At 47.3% G+C, this 21,350-nt stretch overlaps 1 protein-coding gene across 1 annotated transcript in view; it reads right to left on the reverse strand.

Annotated features, from left to right (window-relative positions):
- EXOC4 (exocyst complex component 4) overlaps window positions 1-21,350 on the reverse strand; it is a 393,362-nt gene that overhangs the window by 15,979 nt on the left and 356,033 nt on the right. Inside the window, exons 15-17 of the mRNA XM_086744528.1 lie at window positions 18,482-18,623; window positions 15,608-15,786; window positions 14,258-14,417 (exon numbers count right to left, since the gene is read on the reverse strand). Of these exons, the coding sequence (XP_086600654.1) occupies window positions 14,258-14,417; window positions 15,608-15,786; window positions 18,482-18,623 (481 nt within the window). The remainder of the gene's footprint in view (window positions 1-14,257; window positions 14,418-15,607; window positions 15,787-18,481; window positions 18,624-21,350) is intronic.

A 21,350-nucleotide genomic window follows, 5' to 3' on the forward strand; every position in this document is an offset into this window, starting at 1 on the left:
GAAAGGAGCTGGGAAATTGGCCAGCTCTGCTCTACAGTTCCTGGGGTACACCTGCCCTGGACCCTACTGTCAAGATATCTTCCTTTGCCCTAACGCTATGTCATGGTTTGACCCTGTTGCTCTTCTCAGTTGTGCTATTTTTGTCCCTTGCTCATTTTCCCTCTTCCCTCCTGAGAATGGACCCTGGGCCATTGCTACCTCCTCTCTCCTGTTCTCAACTGTGGCCTTGAAAGCACCCTTCCCAAAACTGGCCACGTCCTCCCCTGTCCTAGCAGTGATATTTTACACCTCACCCGCCGTGCCCTGCTTGCTCCTACACCTTCCAAGTGAAACATTTCATCAAGCAAGTTGAAATGCTCCACTCCCCGGCTCAACCCAACTAAGAGCGAGACCCCTGCAAAAGATATGACTTCAGCGCATGGAAAAGCGATGAGCAGTGACTCTTAAAAACAGATCGCACAGCGCCAATATCTGTTATTTCCTAGCAGATCACCAGGTATGAAGCGCTGCAGTTTCTAATGAGATCTGCATCCTAATGAGATAATGACTGACAGAGTGAACCAGGACTTGCATGTGTCTTTCTATCCGTGGAGCTTGTGCTAGAAAGACTCAGCCTACTGTGAGAAAGGCAGGACATTTTTTCTAATTGCTTCCATTTGCAGGCTGGAGCTAGGCCATAGAGATGCATCTCAAGGTGACAATCCAATATTTACCTTTAATTCAGCGGCAGACACACGCCTGGGGTGGTTGTTCTTCACACACTGATAGTTGCCCCTTTCTTTGCAATTTTTTTTTTGTGTGTCACGTTAACTTCCCTTCTTAAAAAATCAGTACTTCCCCCAGTAGCTCTGTTTGCTGTACCTGGAAGCAGAAACTCCCAGGAGGCTACCACACCTTCAGCACACGAACTCGGCGCCGGCAGAGCCCCACCTTTAAGCAAGGGAGCGGAAAGCAATTTCTAGATCAAACTGCAGCTCCAAGCAGGTTACGTGAGAGCTCAGACACAGAGTTCACGTTCACGTTTGCTTACGGGGGTATCTGTTCCCCTAGGATGACTCTGGATGTTTGCTCAGGCTTAATCTGGAGTCGGGGGCTAAATTTTGACCTTGTTTGAACAGCGTCAATCAAGGCAGTCCAACGCTAGATGACAGAGACACCTCAAATCAGAAGTATCTCCACGATGTTATTTGACCCTTTAGGATCTACAAGACCTAGCTGGAGATTTGCTTGTTGCATCCTCATCTGGTTGGCAAATTAAACAGCGTTTAACTGGGCTTCCTCCTCCCATCTCTTCCACCTCTCCTTGGCAAAGCTTCCCTGTAGATTTTGCTCCAAAGAGAGCAGATGACCCACTGGAGCCCACCCCTTGTGCTGGTAGGTGCCACTCTTTGCTACTGCAGAGGGACAAAAACCCTTAATCAAAAGCAAAACCAACTGAGTTTCCTCGTTTCTCCCTGGACAGCAATCTCCTGACACACAGTAACGATCACAAAAGATAATTACAGACTGAATTGCAATTTAAATACAAAGAGAAATCCAGCTAAAGATGTTACTGCACATCCATGGGTTCAAAACCATGCTTGTGGCCTCCTACGAGGGTGGAGAGAACCTTGAAGACTCCTCTCCTTGAGCTCTGCATGGTACGCAGGCCCTGAGGTAAAAGGTCTCTCTCCATCCCTCCTCCAGTGCTTTCTAACACAGGAATCTCAGCCACCAACTCTCCTGATCTTTACTGGCCCACCAAATTCCTGGAGGGAGAGCTGCAGACAAAGCTTTACATGCCCACCCCTCCTTTTTGGCCATCCCACTTGTTTTTTGAATTAGAAACCAGCATGTGTTTGCTCTGCGGGAGAGCTGAGCAGCTCCGCCAGCTGCACGCGCAGAGGCGACAGCCGCACCGACTCAGAGACAGCCACTCACCGCCAACGGGCAGGTCAGGACCCAACGAGTGTCACCAGGTGATACCAGTGAGATGAGCCGTGGCGCTGTGGGAACGGAGAAGGCTGTGACCCTTCACAGGGGATGGATGAGGTCATTGCTTTCCATTTCAGCATCATTTTGATTGAGAAATCAACTTTTGCCCCTTGGAATAACGAAGCACAGAACGGTCTTCCCTTTTCTCTCGATCTCTCTCAGGTCGCTTAGGAGACCCAGGGTCTGCCATGACATTTAGGATCCATTTCAAGGTTATAACCTCTAGTAAGACCGTTACTACCAACCATGCATCTTCCACGCTTCTGAGGCGTGCCTGCCAACACACCCTGTGTGATGCTTGGTGTGATTTCCATAGCCTGAAGCTGTGGAAGTGCAGAGGACCACGTGAAGGCAGGAGGAGAAGGTCCTTGGACTCGAGCGAGAGAAGAGGATTGCTAAAATGTTCTTATGGCATTTTTAAAGCAAGCAAACAAATAAAGCTGCTCTTTATGCACAGAAAAGCCTGCCTAGCCCCTCCACGGCTAAGGGCAGGGGTGTATCACGTGTGTTTTATGCTTTACATGGACCTGAAAACGAGCTTTCACATTCATCTTCATATTTCTATGCAATAAGAAAGCCTGTATTAACCTGGGCAGTTTCTGGACACTGTGGTGGGGCTGTGGTTTTGGTCTCCTCATCCAGACTGAGACCTGGTCTGCAGACGTGCAGCCTGTGGAGCCGGTGGGAAAGTCCTGTGGTCTCTTTCCAGCCCACGTATTTCACGTTCCATGGAAAAACCAAAGCGCAGGGAGAGACTGAAGCTCTCCCGAGTGGGATGGACACTCAAAGACTGGAAACCAGGCAGAACTCCTTGGCCCACCCATTGAGCCATAGACAACGTACCCTTCACTGGTTTACCAGGGAGCCATGAGCACGTGGTGAGCGCACACCACACCACCACCGACAACGCACAACTTGGTTTTGCTCCGTATTTCTGCTATGATCACCCCCCTACCAAATCCTATGTAGTTAAATAAAGCAGATGTTGACGAGTACTCTGTGATTTGCAAGAACCACCACCGAGGTGACAGTGAATAGCAGGACTCACACCCACGGGACGTGCTTCCAAAGCCTGGTCTGCAAAGAAATCCAACACCCACCCTACGTCCTGCAGACCTGAGCAAACAAAACGATCCAATTCCGGCTGGACCAGAGTTTCCTAAACTTAGACCTTATATTAAAGCAACTGCAGTTCTACAAGTAACTGGTCAGTGGGAAAGCATCGTCACGAAGGCCAAAGTCACTAAAGGCAGAAATTTAGAGGAAAAACTTCTAACAAGGAAAATCCCTTCCCTTTAATTACCATTAGCAATGCAGCATGACAGAGAGAGATAAACGCACATGCACCTACACAAATAAGGAGCTTGGGAACACAAAGTAATTATTTTTTTTTTTTTTTTTTTTCTCTCCCACCGACATTCAAAACTTATTAGTCTCAAGAAAGCACGTATCAGCAAAAGACTGTCACCTGAGGGATAAATGAGGAATTTGTTTGTAACTAATTTCCAGGAGAATATATCCTGGTGTTGCTAATGCAGTCTAGGAACGTGCTCTGGCCAAGTCTAACAGTCAAAAACGCGTCTTAAAAATGTTTATTCACATTTTCCTGAGCTTGTGTCCCTGGAAATGTGAACGCTCATTTCTGCTGGCTGAGAAGTTCACCTCCATTGATTGTTTCACTAACACACCAAGAACCAAGCGAAGAAAGTCAATGAAGCCTTTCCGTTTTTCAGTCCATTTCCAGTTTAGGAAAATTGAATTAATCTCTTGACTCAGAGCAACTCAGACATCCATGTTCAGGCAATGAAAATCATTACAGAGGCCGCTAAAACCTATATCTTTAAAGGTTACAGCGCGAAGATTAAAAGCGCCTCCGGGAAAAACTGAAATGGCTGAGCAAAATAAAACCATTGAGTCTACAGCAGAAAGCCTGGGCAGGACCGGTGCCTTCCAGTACCGACTGGTATTTTCAGATGCTTCCTCTGCTATATGGGGCAATACCGGTGAAGAGTGGATGCTCCGTGATTTCACACATCACAGCGTGTTTGGACATTACACACGTGTTCAGAAGTGGTGGAAAAATATCTATAAAATTATAATCTATATATAGAGAGGCAGTTGATGCCCCATCCCTGGAAACATTCAAGGCCAGGTTGGACAGGGCTCTGAGCAACCTGATGTGGTTGGAGATGTCCCTGCTCCGGGCAGGGGGGTTGGGCTAGCTGACCCTTGAGGGTCCCTTCCAACCCTAGCCATTCTAGGATTCTGTGATTAGGGATGTAGGAACTGTGAAATGAATTCAGGCCCCTAATCCAGTTAATATGGAGCTACTACTGGGTGTAAAAACCTATTGAGGGCGCTTACGGATTGATCTGCCCACCTGCAAAGTCACCTCCTGACCCCCGACAGCTGAGGAGGGGCTCATCTTACCTAGCGATAGACGTTTGCCGTGGATAATTCCACCTGAGCAGGTCACCTCTGCTCCCCGATCCTTGTGAGAACGCAACAGGCACTCCTAGGAGGCCCTTCATCTCATTTCAAAGAAAATTTAAACCAATTCAGAAAATTGCACTCTAATCATGCTCACTTCTCGCTACGTGCTGTAAAGGGAACCGAGGGCAACCAGCTCCGACGGAGACATGACTGTGGTGGGCCTGCAGTTATAAAGCAAGCATTCATCGGTTCAACAGGTCAACGCGTGTATCTGAAAGTTAAACTCAGGCTTAAAGACTTTGTTGGACTTGAGTGTGTGTTCTTTGGGCTGCCACGGCCCATGTGTCCGCGAAACGCCTGGCGTGTGTTTTAATTACAAAGCCAGCAAAATCCCCTCCTTGATTTATAATCCACGCAGTCACCGACGGAAGGGGAGTGATGTGCCGTGGTTACCCGGTGGTTCAGCCACTTTCTTGCCATCTTCACGTGCTCAAGTGCGCTCATTACATGAAAATTACTTAAGGACAAACAGGAGAAATGTCATCCCCCAAGAGTCAGGCTCTTTGCTTCTGAACATCTGGTGTATCACCATCAGTGCATTTTGGAGGTTTTTTTCCTAACGTGCAGAAACAGCAGCAGGCAAGGCATTTCCCAGACACACACAATGAATAAGAAATCTGCTACTCAGCAAACCTGAGAGCAAACGTCGCCCATCCTTAGGCTGCAGCGAGGCCAAATGGCCCAAAGACGGTGAGGGATGAGCAGCGACTTCTGCATAAGGTCATATTCCCTCCTCCTGCCTCCCCTCTGCTCCTGCTTTGAGCAATTCCTTCTCCACCCCCGATGGCTTATCCTAATTTAAGATAAAGTTCAATTTTCAGGAACATTATCATTTCAGAGCCTTACAGCTCATTTCCTTGTTTGTTCCCTCTCCTTCAGTTGTGCCAGCACAGCTGTTTGCAAGGCCTGCTCTGAGCCAGACTGGGGAGCTGATCCTGCCAAAAAAAAAAATAGAAAAAGCTGATGCAAACCCCAAAATATAGCCCTTCCCCCTACGCTGGATCGTTTCCCCGCTCTAATTTACTGCGTCGCATCAGAGCCCGCTGTGCAGAGGATGAGAGGGTGGTATCTGCTGCGGTGTCGGCATCGCGGGGTATATGCAAGCACCACCACAAATTCTCACCGAGCCTTCAGAGCCGGATGCTGCTTTCCTCCCGTACGACGGTGCGCTGGAAAGAGCAGCTGATCTTTTGTTGTGTACTGACCATGCATAGGTTTCAAAATAGAGGGGGGTAGATTTAGATTGGATATTAGGAAGAAATTTTTTACACTGAGGGTGGTGGAACAGTGGCACAGGTTGCCCAGAGAGGTGGTGGATGCCCCATCCCTGGAAACATTCAAGGTCAGGTTGGACGGGGCTCTGAGCAACCTGCTGTGGTTGGAGATGTCCCTGCTCCTGGCAGGGGGGTTGGACTGGATGGCCTTTGAAGGTCCCTTCCAACCCAAACCATTCTGTGATTCTATGATTTTGCAGAGCAAACAAAATGCAATGTGTTTTGAGGGCAGCTTTCCAGATGAGGTGGATAAAGCACCAAGTGCTGTTCCAGGAGTATTCCAGACCTGCACGCTCACATCTGATGTCCATCAGGATGCCCAAAGCTGGGAGACGCAAAGTCCTCCCAGCAGCTGATTTAACCGATCTCCTTGGGGTGCACTGACCCTGCAGAAGGTGACAGGGCTGAAAGGACCCAGGTGACAGAAGACTGGCCAGAGCACAGCCCTCATACAGATTATCCTGGGAATAAACTTACCATCTGCAGTCACTGACAGTGAATTGAAAGGAATTTTAAGCCTTCAGACTTCAGGAGAGAGACACGAGCCAGCGACAGCATAAAGACCTCATCTCTGAATGTGCCAGGACCCATCAGGCTCCACAAAGTCTGTTTTTGTGGCAAAGAAGAAATACCTGGAGGAGATGGTCACGGCTCAGCAAGAAGAGTGTGATTCCTGGCCTTGGGAAGGCTTCCCTTCCCAAAATGATGAATCCGGGACAGCGAGAGATGGCTTCTGAGTGCTGGGGGAACACAGGATTCACAGCATGGGTCCTCCTCGCTCTGGCAAGACGACCTGAAAATAGTTTTCAGGCTTCAAGGCAGGGGTGTTGCCCTTCTTAGCACCATGGGCCAGTGATTCAAAGACTGGCCAAACTCCTCTCTAAACCACTCATGGATGTAAAGCTTAGTTATGAATTTCACCAACCTCTTACCCTGGAGAACTGAGGAAGGGATAAGGAGAGTTCCTGGCACTGCAAGGAGATTGGGTGCAGGCACGAGACTGAAAACAGCCCATTTTGGCACAGACATGGCAAGTAGAAACCCACAGTGAACTGGGACCCATCTGAGATCTCCACTCTTGGGCATCAAAGTCTGGGAACACTGCATTTTCCAGTGTTGCCTCCATAAATATCCATAAAACTTCTGAGCCTGAGCGGTTGGCGGGGCTCGGTGTGGGGTACACTGATCTTGAGTGTACCAAGAGTGGGTATCTTGACAGGAGATTTGATTCTCAGCACTGCTCCTACTTAACCAGCTCAATGAACTCTGGTTTCCTCCTTCTCTGCTGTGACCAACCAGAGGAACTGGGTGGCCAGCTATGTGATATTTTCCTGTGCACCTCCACAGGTGCACAGGAAAACCTCTGGGTTTCCCCAGATCAGAGTCACATCTTCTAAAAACCCCACTCGTTTCCGTGCTGAGGAGCTGGGCAGCTCCAGCAAAGGACATGGCCTACCACGGCTTCCAGAAGCTCACACAGGACTGCAGGGGCCTCAAGTTTGGGAAGTCTTGAGCAGGCACCCTGCTGTAAATGCACTGTAATGCGGAGAGCAGTCAGAAACCCCAAGAAGCGCTCAATGAAATGCTGTGAAGGCATAAATTGGTGTCCTACAACGCCTCATAGCAGCGATTTAATTGCAAATTAAACGACATGGATGGGTCATTTGTTCCAGCGCAGTTTTAATGAGTCTGTAACAGGGCAGCTGTTTGGGATGCACGGGACATCACCCAGCAGCACCCATCTGGTGAAGGACCGTGCAGGGACACGGTCTCCGATCCCCCAAAGCGGAGGGGGATTGCGGAAGCAAAAGGAGAAAGGGGAGGGGGGGCACCAAGCTGAGGGGTGTTTTTAATCCTCTGTAGTTCGGATTTTCGGTTAATGCAGTGAAACCACTAATTACAGCTAATTAAACCTGCACGGAGATCAAAGCTCAGTGAAAACTACAGGGGGGAGAAAACAAGAGAGAAAAGAAAGGAAAAGAAAATACGGATTTTGTTGTAACCAAGTCCTTAATTGAAAACTAAAGCAGCTTTGTTAATTAAGGGCAAAACCAAAATGAGGGCATGCTCCACAGATAGAAAACATGAGTCCAGCGTCGTGATGGAGATAACGCATCTTTCCCACGCTGTCAGCAAAGAGAAGCTTTTCTTCCAGAGCCTGTTCTGCTTCTGGCTCCTCTACAGGGAAGGGTCTTCCTAGGATCCATACTGCCAAGCATCGGCGACTTTTACCTCCCCCAGCACTGAGAACCATGGGCTATAAAGTCAGGAGAGAGGAATTCCTCCAGACTGACATATTTACAGTTTTTACAAACAAGTAAGAGTTTTTCCCACCAATACAGAGTCAAGAGGAGATGGGTCGGTGACCAGCATGTCTCACTAGAGTACCAAAAAGGAAAGGGTTCAATCTGTAGGGTTGTCTAGCCTTGACGAGACATTATAGGATATAATTCTATGTCACATCATATATGTGACAGCCACCTGCTGTCCCTGCCATGCAGAGGACATTGTGTATGTGTTGAACTTTCAGCCCCAATCTTGCTACCCAGCAACAGCAACCAAACATCTGGGAGACTGTCATAGCTGTTTCATGATGGAAGTGGTTCTGTTGCACCCAGGAACCAAAAATCCTCACACCTGATCTGCGGGAGAAGTCCTGAGTGAGGTTAAGAGGGACCCAAGACTTCACGCAACAGCCACTCCTGGACCACAGGTAGATCTCAGCTATTTTACTTTTTCTCTTGCGCCCATGCCCCTCACGTCTGAGTCCACATATTATCTTGTACTCAGAGATTAATATTTCATCTGGGATATTCTCTTCATCCAGTTCTGAACCACACGTGAAGACAGGCAGCGGAGGAGCATCACAGGAGCACTGGTGAGCAGTTTACCACTGAAGAAAGGGGATCCAGGTGAGGATCTCTTGGGCCTGGGGTTCAACGTGCACAAGCTAAGCATCAAGAGCGGCTCTCGAAGGAAGCCTCCCTCGACCAGCTACATCCTCAGGGCACCTGGGCACGCCGGTAGCAAACACAGCCTGCTGTTTCTGTATTTATCAAGAACAAAATCAGAAAGAGAAATAATATTTGGGAACGAGAAGGAGTTCTCTCAGAGCACTGGGGTGTCTGAGGAATCTCTAATGCACACTGGCTTCCCCTTCCCTTTGCAGCACCCAGTAGATGGCAGCAAGTTATTGCTTATTCCTCCTGTCTGGAACAGCCTCGTGCATTAGGCAAGAGGCACAAATCCATCCTGCCCCTGTGTAATCAAACAAAAAAATATCCCCTGCCTGCCAGTCGTAGCTGGAGAGGAGCCCCGAACGCCGAGCATCCGAACCAGAACTGTGCTCTGAAGTAAAGCACCCTCTGAAATCCCACTGCCGCGGTTCGGAGATTGTTCCCGGTGGTCTTTCGCCATTCTCCCCATGTAAGAATCGGAGCTGGATGGGAAAACCCCGCTGCCTCCACGGATGTTTGTGCTGAAAGCAACGGACCTGTTTGCACTGGGGAATTGTAGCACAGGGGCAGCTCTGCCTCCTGTCACCGACGGAGCCACTCCTAAACCCGGAGGGTCTACACCCACTCTGCTGCTGTGACCAGTTTGACACTGGTTTGAAAGAAAGCTCGTGCTCCAGCTGCATCCTCCTTCATCTCTTATCCTCCCTCATCACCCTCTTACCCTTCCCAGCTAAATAAAGAGAGGTTTTGGGTAAAGGGTGTGTTTCCAGGACCCATGTAGGGCAACTGCTGTTAATTGCAACTGCTTCCTACGAATGCCTTGGCAGTTCTCACTTATTCTGAAACCAGTATGAGGACTGGTGGTGTCCTCTCCTGACTCTCTGCAGGTGGCTGTATGGGTGGAGGGAAGATGTTTGCCCTGAGAATGCAGGAATACAAGCAAGTCCATGTACATCGTAGCATCACTGGTGTCACTGGGAGAGCACAGACACGGATGAACAAGGTCAGAGCAGCGGCTGCAGCTGTATTTTGCCCGGGAGCGGAAGCAAAGGTCATTCTCTTTTGTGAACGATAAAAATTCAAGCAGCCCTTGTATACTGATAGACCTGATCACAGGGGTCTGAACGACATTCCAAGGGCTTATTCATGGCCAACCTGGGAACAACTGTCTGGCATGCTGATGGCTTCTTCCCAAGCCTTCTCACTGGGGACTTCCCCGGAGTGGCTGAGATCCACTGGCAGTGACAATGTAGATGTCACATCTACTAGAAAGACATAATCAGAGCCAAGGGCCCTGGTAACATCTCCAGCAGCAGGAAAAAATTCCTGGTCCCTGTGGGATCGATGGCCATAGCAACTGCTAACTTGCATGGTAGCAGCAGGGAAACCTCCGATCTAACTCGTAGGTGTAGAGACACCTCTAGTTTTCTCCGCTGCAAACCATTTAAGGGATGAAGGACGCTTTCAGATCCAGTAACGACGACGAGCACGACTCAAAAACCTTCATCTCACAGGTCAGCGTGACGCTGTGTCGTATGAAATGTTCACATTTCATCACTGGTCTCTCCCCCTTGCAACCACCTCAATTAACTTCCAAGAACAGGGCAATTTTATCACCGCTGTATGTCTGAGAAAGTTTTTTTTTTTTTCCCAATGAAAAATGAAAATCTAAGAGCTGAACGATATTTTTTATAATTCTGAAGCAGAAACCTAGCCCTTTCTGACTACCTCTGATGAAATCTCTGCATAAAATTACATGCAAGTGTAATTTTTGGTGGGGACAGAGGGGGAGTAGGAGAGAAGGCACAAGGGAAAAGACCTGAACTGGAATACAAATTTGAAGCTGAATTTTATCCCTCTAATGCCATAAATCTAATTCTGTGTCTGAAACTTCCAAAATGTGGGAGGGATTTGGAACTCACGCCCAGTCCCAGACTTTGCAGAGTATACCTAGGTATTGTACACAGCAAGAAAATACTTTTTCTTTAAAGTAGTTGTGGATGCTCTTAACAACTCACTGCATTTCTGCTGGCCTGGCTACTGAACACACACAGAAGGGAAAAAACTATTAAATATTCACAGGAAATTTAGCAAATGCTACAAATCCTTTTGTGACACCTCAGCAGCCAGAACTATTTTACCCTTTCTCCTGTCGGTGGGGAAACTCCTTGCTAGAGCTGCAGCACTTGGCAACTTATTTTTTTTTCCAATGGAAACGTGCTCTGGCTCTGCTTCGTGATGCTCTGCAGAGAGGTTCCCTGCCTCCCTCTACCTCGAACTGAGAATCTCAAAGCAAAACTCATTGGAAACAAATTTTCCCCCTGCCATGGTACTACTCCCAAAGCAGCAAATCCTGCTGTTATCACCTGATCTTTCAAAAAATGTGGCTTAAACAGCAAAAGTCTCACCAGAACTAGTGAGTGTTACACAGGTTACGATTTTCCTCTGAATCCTCTACATGATTTTGGCTTCAGAGGAGAAAGATTTCCCCCTTCTGGCTTCTCTGCACCAACTAAGAGAAGAACAAGGATGCCCAGTGCTCTCTGGGGCCTAGAGAAAGCCTTGAAGAATGTATCAAAAGTGAAACATAAAATCAAAACCAGGAAAATCTTGAAAGTCTTTTGGCCCTTTCTCAAATGATCCAGTCTTTCCTATAAACTTGGGGCCATGAAGATGATGAGAGGGCTGGAGCAGCTCTGCTGTGAGGCCAGGCTGAGAGAGCTGGGGCTGCTCAGCCTGGAGAAGAGGAGGCTCCGGGGAGACCTGAGAGCGGCTCCCAGTGCCCAAAGGGGGCTGCAGGAAAGGTGGGGAGAGACTCTTCAGCAGGACCTGGTGTGATATGACAAGGGGTAATGGTTTCAAAATAGAGGGAGCTAGATTTAGATTAAATATTAGGAAAAAATTTTTACACTGAGGGTGGTGAAACACTGTCCCAGGTTGCCCAGAGAGGTGGTGGATGTCCCATCCCTGGAAACATTCAAGGCCAGGTTGGACGAGGCTCTGAGCAACCTGCTGTGGTTGGAGATGTCCCTGCTCCTTGCAGGGGGGGTGGACTGGATGGCCTCTGAAGGTCCCTTCCAACCCAAACCATTCTGTGGTTCTATGATTCTATGAACTTGAGCGCATCACACTTTAAATACATTTACTTTCAGAAAAGGACCACCCAGGACCTGTTCCAGAATTAAAACCTGACATATGAAAAGTGATGGACTGACCGTTAATTGTGGCTGATTGCTTCTTGAACCCGAAGCGTCATGCTCTCACAGACACAGAAATCAAGAGGGCAAAGGAGCAAGGTGGGCAGGGAGCTGACTGTCCAGGGGAAGCCTGAGTCAGTCGGCTTCAGATGAGACTTAGAACAAATCTGGATGGCAAAGAGCTCTGTAAAAGCCTGAGAAAATCTATTTTTCTCTGTAGGGGGGAAAAAACCCACCCCCAAAACCACCTAAAACCCCACCACTTATTTCATCTTTCCCCGTTCAAAGGTGGCTGTGACTTCTAATCAGACTCCTTAAAGAAATCAGAGTAAACAATGAATTATTTTGCACAAGGGCTAAAACCTCCAAAGACCAGAGATGGGGCAATGAGTCCCATGCTGAACTAGATCCACTTCAGAAATCTTCTCTCCCATTCAGTAACGATCACCCAGTTCCCTGGAGAAGCGAAGCAGGGAGGGAATTTACCCCAGGAGGTGCAGGGGGGAAGGAAAAGCAGGTGAGCGGATATTTCTCCATCAGCTCTGCCCCTGCTCCCATACGTGAAATAACCACTTGCTCTCCATTTCTCATCTTTAAAAAGGCAAAACTGATAGTTAGCTACAGCGCAAAGCATTTACAGATTCCTGTATGAGCAATATCACAGAAGTACAAATCACTTTTATCCTCCATTGATGTTATTTTACGCTTTCTGAGGGTGAACTGTTATGTTTATTTTATAGTTTGAATAGACCCTGGTAACTGGAGTCTCTGGGGTAACATGAGAACTTGCTCGGGTAATTGTAAATTCAGGTGAGCAGGGCAGGGTTTGGATGCATGAGAAGCTGGATAATAAGCATTCAGGAGTCATATGAAAAATAAAAGAATAAAAGATACTCTCTAGATCACAGAAATCTGCCCCAAAAGAAAGCGGGAAGCAATGCAGTCATGAAAACTAAAAAGAAATGTTGTTGAATTTATATTACGGGAAGAACTCTGCATCACGGGTACCCTAAAGCAGCTGATGCTGCTGTGCAGAAAGCTCAGGTATCTCTTTCGAGCTCCGCAGCTGTCGATGATGGTACCCAGCAGCAACAAAGGCACAGGAGAAAATCTGTTTGCCACGTAACTCATTATACGAAGAGGGCTGGTACATGTCGTGAAAACCGCTGGTCTGGCGTATCAACCACCCAGTAAGACTGGGAGTGGGGGACACGTTACCTCCTCGCCCTTCCCGTCAAACTCCAGGTCAAATTGTGCAGCGCTACGAGTCAGAGCTCCGTGGCTTTTCAACCCTTACCACAAAGACCTCTCCAGAAAACGGCCAGCCGTGCCGTGCCGTGCCAGCCTCCAGCAGCGCTTGGTCAGCGTTTCAGTATCTGGGTGCCAGTTGCTGGCAGCACGTGCTCAATCTCTGTTCTGCCTGCCAAAAAAACTGGGCTAATTTATTTAGCATTTCAACAGATCAGGGAAAAAGATTCATTTAAAAAAGGAAAGATTGAATTTGGGAACTCTGTTCCTTGGAGAGTTAGTAATGGATCTTTCTCTCTCCCCCTCCTCCAGGCCTCAGCATTCATAACTTCTCCATGTCAACGTTATTATGAAGAAACTAATTCAATAATGAGATCATTCCCCATATGAGAGCCCAAGTAAACGAGGCACTCAGTCATACCCACTCTCCCTCATCTGAGGGAGTCGTGCTTCTCTCGTAATTCAGTCTCCAAGAGCAATGAACAAATGATGACACCAACTATTTCCAGTATTTGTGGTGGGTCACATCCAAGTGCCATGCAAAACTCTGTCATTTGACCCACATGCCTTCATTTACAAGTTCTAGACTCTTCCTTTGGCTATTTCTTGGGCTCAGCTGCCTGTTGCTGCATTAGCTACTGCCACAGACGTTCAACCAACACAGCTACTTGTAGTCAGCACCCCAGGTCCATGTGCAAAGCACGCACCATTCAGTGTTGCTGAAAGCTCAAGCCTTCAGCAAACCAAAGCATCACTTATCTGGGCATGAATCCAGGCCCCAGACTCATCCACTTTAAGTTCCACCCAAGCCCTATACCTAGAAGCTTTTCCTTGCCTGGGTTTTGGTCTTAGGAGGCCCACACCAACAGGAAGCCCCACGCACGGACACTTTGGTAGGACCTTGACTTTGAGCTCATGTTGAGCTCAAGTGATTCACGTTGCTCTGAATGTTGCTCAACAAGGGTGAAAGTGAATATTAGGACTAACCCTTCTGTGGGTTTAACTTTATATCCATCCATTTGCACTCATGAGTGGTGAAACTTTTGGAAGGAGCTACCTCTGTACATGTGGTCATCAAAGTGGTAACAAACACAACGTGAGGCTTTCTGCTCACCTTGCAAAGTCCAGGTCAGCCTCACGTGACATGGTGATGTTGGTCAGGTTTTGCTGGAGGATGAAGATGTTCCTGCACATTTTCTTGATGCCAGATTCACTGATGCGCTTGAAGTAGTGGGCGCCGTTGATAAGAATGCAGGAAATAAGGTGGCCCAAACCTGCAAGGTTGAGGGGGGAAACAAACAATAAAATCACAGGAGGAAGACATTTAGTGACAATAATTTGTCATGAAACCCATGAACGAGCACTGTTAAGTCCTACATGTGAACCAGAACAGGAGATACACTGGTCTATACCTGGAAACAGCCCTCAGTATCTTCCCTATGCATTTTAGGAGGACTTTCCTCAAGGTTTCCTTCTTTAGTAAAAATACAAAACAGCCCCACAGCACTATGAAAAATCAAGGTTGCATTATCATAGCTGTTGGTATTTCCAGGACACTTCCAGATTTAAAATCAGGCTTTGCATAACGTCCCTTTCAGTCCTGCTCTCTGTCTGTGCAGAGCAATGGACCACTACTGCTCCTACAAAATGACGGTATTTTAGTCCGTTATCGAGGGTGGTGGTTTTCCCTGGTAAACTCATGGTCTGCAAGAGCAGAAATGAGATGCAATTCAATGCACCTGATGTGCAACCTCTCTCTGATCGGTCTTGAACAGTTTCTTGTATCTGACTGATGCTACATGAGTATGGGGTGTGGGGGAGTACACAGATACTGAAAGCCTTCTCTAGGACCAGTAAGCAGTGGCCAAAATAAAGCTTGCAAAGCCTTTATCCCTGCTGACATATTATACTGGGCAATGGGTACATCTCCAGTCTCCACCTTCTCCTGATTTTGAACAACTACCACACAAAAGGATGCATATCCTGGCGTGCAGGCAAGAGAACTGTGCGTCAGCGCCACAAATAAATACAGGGGAGATGAACCAAGACATGATTTATATTCTCCAAGGTAATCATGACAGATGAGACATCAGAAGAGCTAATGTTCTCTAAATTTAATTTTAGAAATGGAATGGCTACACTTTGGATAGGAACTGCGCCGTAATAGAGCTGTGCTTGTAATAGATACACATGCCCTACGGCTTCCTGAGGAAGAACTGTCCTGCATGTACATCAACTTACTGCTTTCCTACTCAGCACGGGTTCGTTTCTCCTGTTCCACCAGATATGCTCAGAAATGGTATGGAGGCAACAGGTTTTTGAGTGGCCTATGTTTGCATGGGTCTCATCAATCTGCTGTAGATGGCAACAGTCCACCTTACCCCCAAAAGGAACACTGTTGAGCTTTGGGATGAGAATGAAAAATCATTTCGTAAGAACCAAACTCTTACGGTAAATGCCTGACCTTCGAAGATGTACTGGAACTTGTGCTGCTGGAGGCTGGCGCTCATGGCTTCCTCGATAGCACTGATGTCCTTGTTGAGCCGGATAACGAGGGGGTCATAGTCCATGCTCTCCACGTTGGCGACGATGGCGTAGTTCCCTTGTTTAGCCAGCGGGATCAGGTAGTGGAAGCAATGAACTCTGTGAGACAGAAGAGAGAGATGTTACAGTGCAACAACCTTGATGTTAAAATATCAGTGGGAATGCAAAGTGTTGCCTTATTTTCCTTCCAATGTTCAAGCAAAAAGTAAAAAAAAAAATAACAATAACTTTAAGAAATGGGTGGTTATCTCTGCATTAAACACATCCTCCTCTTGACACGTCATTGTCCCATCTTGAGAGGTGATTACAAAGGTGATTAACAGATCTGACCTACATCATCCCAGTAAAGTGGTCAAGTGCCTTTTCATCAGGTTCTCCAACTTGACACGTACTGGTTCAGCAGCACTTCCATACTGATGCTCAAATAAGAACTCCTCCCGCACACCAGAAAGACCTAACGACAATTATAACTGGCAGAAGGAGTGAGCCAGGGGACATGAAACAATAATTAGCAGACCAAGGTCGTGCCTGTTCCCAAGCATTTAACACTACTGCAACTTTCTTCTGTTCACGTGCCTGGTGGAGCTGTAGGCAACGTGCCCAAGCATCATCCCTCCATTGAAGCAAAAATTCTGTGTATTCAAGTCACCTATTAAGGTTTTGCAAAAACTGTAATTAAGTAATTTCTCTTGAACCTACAAAGGAAAGCGCTATGTCCAGCAAAGTTGATAGCAAAATTCCTACTTTCGTAATTCTTGGGTTTCATGCGCATCACTCAACAGGGACAGGAGGTTGGTTGGGTTCTTCAGAAGCTAATCTGTCAGGGAAACACGGCCAAATCACAGTCTGGGTGAAATATCCCTTGTATTCAAAGCATGACTCAGGATCAGCACACTGAGACAGAAAGTTCACAGAGTGGCCCAAAGAGCGGGGAGTTGCGTTGGGGTGGAAGAAGGTGATGGGTATGTCCCGGCTTTCATGTCCTCTGTCCTCCTGGAAAACATCCTTGAGGTGGCCATCACAAGGAAGTTTAATTTAGGGCAATTCCAAGAATAAAAACATCTGTTTGTACGCTTTATATAGGCTTTTTATAGGAAAATCCTGTAACAGACATTGAGTAATGTAAAACTCCATGGTTATTTGTAACAAAAGCAACGGTTAACGAGCTGAATGCACCAACAGATTTCCTTTAGGGGAGCAGATACAAACCCAAGGAGCAGGATCTCAGTGACCACTGCCCTCAGGTCATGCCCGCACGGTACTGGAGGAGGGGAGGCCAACGCCAGGCTGGTGCCAATCTGCATCTGGCAGGGCTGTGAATGAACGGGGGGCCCTAAGGGAGGAGGAAGACGAGGGGATAATTGCGGCATCTCAAATCCGCTTTGCTGTTTGCTGGCGTTTTCTCAGAGTGCGCCTGCAACAGCAAGAGGCCGGATGAATTCCCAGGCTCTTTACAAATGTGCTCTGCATGCCCGCACGAACCACAGGGCTTCTGTGAATGAATACACCTTGGAAATGGCACGGATCCTGGGAGCTGGAGTAGGAATCTCGGAGGAACCTGCTAGTAACAGCCATCAGAGGGACTGGGATTTTTCTCTGTTACTGCAGGTGCTTGCAAATGCAGGGTGATGAATACGGGGAAGCTCCCACCCCGCTGGGGATTCTCCTGGTTGTCAGTATCTCTCTCTCTCAATCCTTTCCATCCGTTGCGCAGGGTAACATGCTTTGGTGCATTCACAGCATCAAACTGGGGCTCCTGTTAGAAGCACTAGAGGAGGCGGGCAATGGTCTGCTCTAAAAATGACAGTGAAATTTTTTCCTGAATTACATTTACACTGATTTTTTTTCTTAATCCAAGCGTGACAGAAAGCTGCAGAGGACTGAGACCAGAAAACCATTCAGGCTGGTGCCCATACCACCAGTTCGAGTTATCTCAGGCATCACCTCGTATTACATCACAGCTGGAAAGCTGCTCCATTTCCATTCCTTAACAATTTTCTCCTCGAATCCTTCAAACCCCAGCTCATCTGTGATGCCTGCAATCAAGTGGCCAGCAGATGATGGACAGCAGGTTGACGGGTCGCTGACAATAACTAATGTGCATTTTTTTTTTTTAAAGCTGCGTACTGACTTCACCAGAGCTCTTCCAATGTACACCAGGACACAATCTGGCTCGGGCTGTGTCACGCCAGAACAAACTGGTGGTCCATCAAGTCTCATTGCCTGGCTCTGACCTGCGTTTGTGCTTCGGAGAAAAGGGAAGCAATGAAGAGACACCTGGCTGATACAACGCATAAAGGAAAAATGTCTTCCCAGTCCCAGAGTGGACAGCTGGCAGCCTCAAGAAAGGGATTTGCTGCCTTTGATCTTTGCATGTGAAGTCAGAGGCATCATAAAATTATCCACTCCTTTAAAGAAATCCACCTGCTTTCCCAGTTTCTGTTACGATTTGAAAAAGTAGCACGGAAAGCTCCAAAGTGCAGTGGCTAATAAATGTGCAGACACCTGTTAGACTATTAAAACATCATTATGCAGCTTTCTAAGGACAAAGCCCCCAAAAACTCTTTCTTCCTTGTCTCTGACACATAAGACACAGACATCCCTAGGAAATTCCACTTTCGGTATCCTGCCTCCATCCCACATTTGACCATTCGCGGCGATGGGATCTGGCATTTCTGGACCGACATTTGATGCTACGGCAGGCAAGTGTATCTGTCTCAGGTGCCACTCTGGACACAATCTTCACCCATAGCCTCCCAAGCCCACCCACAATCCATGAATTCAGGGCTTTTACCTGACTTCCAGATGCAGAACCAGCAAGCAGCGGTCAGCCATCTCTTGAAAAGACCTGGCCAGCTCACTCAGGGTTTGCAGGATCTGTTCGGACGTGGGAAGGTGTTCCATACTGGCATGGCTGTCCTGGCCAGGAGACATGGCTAGCAAGAGAAGACAGTATAAACTGATGACGTAATTCATCAAAACTGCTCAGTTTTAGCAATCACAGAATCACAGAAAGGTTAGGGTTGGAAGGACCTTTAAAGGCCATCCAGTCCAACCCCCCTGCAAGGAGCAGGGACATCTCCAACCACATCAGCTTCAATCACAGCATCTTGTCTGCTTCCACGGTAAATACTTGCGTTCTCTCCCACCTTTAGCTGAGCAACAACCTCTATAATTTGGGAGTGTACAGAGCAACAAACTGCTTCTGCAATTGATTAAACTCTAAGGGGTTTAATCAACCACCAGAATACATTTGCTTGGGAAGATCCTGCTCTGCGATGAGTATTTCTGTAGCTGCACAATCCAGAGCAAAGAGCTGCCTGGGAGTGAAAGCACAGCACCGACAGGAAAGATCATCCTTTTTGGTCACCATAACCTTCCCCATGTAGTCTTCAAGCGAGTCTTCGCCTGCCCCCATCCCTTCAGAGGCCTGTGGGAGGCTTTCTTTGCTCTTGTTAATAAAACACAGCTCTTAGGCAGCAAAGCAATTAAAAAGCAGGCAGCGGGTCCAAGCTGGTCATGGACCAACTGTTTCCCTCCCACTGAGACCTCTTTAAAAAACCACCTTGAGTTTATTCCAAGCATTGTCTCTCTTGCAGAGATGCCAGTGCAGCTGTAGCTCTGCAGCCTTCATCCTTTGTATTTTATCCCAGTGCCTGAACCCTGAACCTTCTCCCCTGCGACACAAATCGCTGCCACTCGAGCTGCAGAAGGAGCTTCACTAACAAGAGTAACACGCTGTTGTCATGCATTCTGCCTTAATTAGAGGAAGCGTATCCCAAATATCCGAGTTCAAGTCCTTGTTCAAGCAGCACTTTAGAAATGACTTCCTGCACCGGGTCATTAGCAATGTTTGAAATCAGGCAGCCCTGCTTAGACAACTTCCACTGGAATTAAATAATGGGATTGCAAGGGATCCCCTGGATCGTCAAGTCCAGTTCCCACAAGCCTTGAGTATAAACTTGTGTGCCACAGTAAAATCGTTTAGATTCCTACCCTTGCTGGCTCCTTCAAAACCTCACTTCTCCAACAGTGAAGTTAAAGTTTGGGATATAATTTCCAGCCTAAACTTATTCAGTGATGTTTGATATTTGGGTTTTCAAATGTCAACATTATTCTTTGCCTTATGGAGTTCTCCATCCTTGGCTTCCCTCTTCATTTAGGTTGGAAAAGACCCTTAAGATCATTGAGTCCAACCATTCATAGAATCATAGAATGGTTAGGGTTGGAAGGGACCTTCAAAGGTCATCCAGTCCAACCCCCAACATTAGCCTAACACTGCCAAGTCCACCACTAAACCACGTCCCCAAGCGCCACATCCACACGTGTTCTGAATCCCTCCAGGGATGGTGACTCCTCCACTTCCCTGGGCAGCCTGTTCCAACGCTTAACAAAAACAACCCTCTGCACCCCTTCCAGTTTCAATTAATTTGTCCTGAACACAGGCAACCAGTGCTGTATGCCTTATTTGCGCTGTAACTGGTGCCACAATGGGACTAGAGCTTTCCCATTTCTCCTGGAAATATTATTTTTGTGAAAATTGTTTTTGGGAAATGATTGTGCACCTGTACTCATCACTGGTGAGGCTGCACCTTGAGTACTGTGTGCGGTTTTGGGCCCCTCACTACAAGAAGGACTTTGAGTTGCCGGAGCGCATCCAGAGAAGGGTGATGAAGCTGGTGAGGGGTCTGGAGCACAAGTCCTGTGAGGAGCGGCTGAGGGAACTGGAGTGGTTTAGTCTGCAGAAGAGGAGGCTGAGGGGAGACCTCATTGCTCTCTACAACTGCCTGAAAGGAGGCTGTAGGGAGGCAGGTGTTGGTATCTTCTCCCAAGTAACTTGTGGTAGGACAAGAGGAAATGGCCTCAAGTTGTGGCAGGGGAGGTTTAGGCTGGATATTAGGAAACACTTCTTTACCGGAAAAGGGGTCAGGCACCGGAACAGGCTGCCCAGGGAAGTGGTGGAGTCACCATCCCTGGAGGTGTTCAAAGAACGTGTAGACGTGGCACTTCAGGACACGGTTTAGTGGACATGGTGGTGTTATGTTGATGGTTGGACTTGATGATCTTGGTCTTTTCCAACCTTAAAGATTCTATGATTTTGCTCTGCCATATCTGCTTTTTTTTTTTTTTTCATGGCTGCTTCACATTTTCAGCTCACAGTTGCTCTGTGATCAACCTGAATAATGGAGGGATGCTATCTGCTGGCTTTAAGAAACATCTTCTTCTTCTTCTCTTTTCTTGCACTAATGTTCGTTACAAGATAAACACCTAGCCAGACACCAACGCAGCTCTGCACAGAAAGGATGTGTACATCACCAAGGAACTGTTGATAATAAACTTTCATTTTGATGCGGACTGATTAAGTAAATGGCACTTAGAACTTGCCGCTGTTTGTACAGCCAAAGACCTGTTTTGAAAGAGGAACCTACGCGGAGCTTTGGATTTGCTCCAAAAATTAAATACACCTTCAGATCGACTCTGAAAATAAAGGGGAAATAAAATGAGGAGATAAAAAGCCCCGATTTGTTTTGTGCGAAGCAAACAGAAACAGAGGTAAACATACCAGACAGAAGTGTACAATTAAAGGAGCGCAACAAAGCAAAAGGAAAAGCTTGCACACAGCAAAGTGCCTAATTGTGCATTTAAATTCACTGTGAATTACA

Source organism: Chlamydotis macqueenii, chromosome 1 (assembly GCF_036417535.1).
Source record: "Chlamydotis macqueenii isolate bChlMac1 chromosome 1, bChlMac1.mat, whole genome shotgun sequence".
Taxonomy (NCBI): Eukaryota; Metazoa; Chordata; class Aves; order Otidiformes; family Otididae; genus Chlamydotis; species Chlamydotis macqueenii.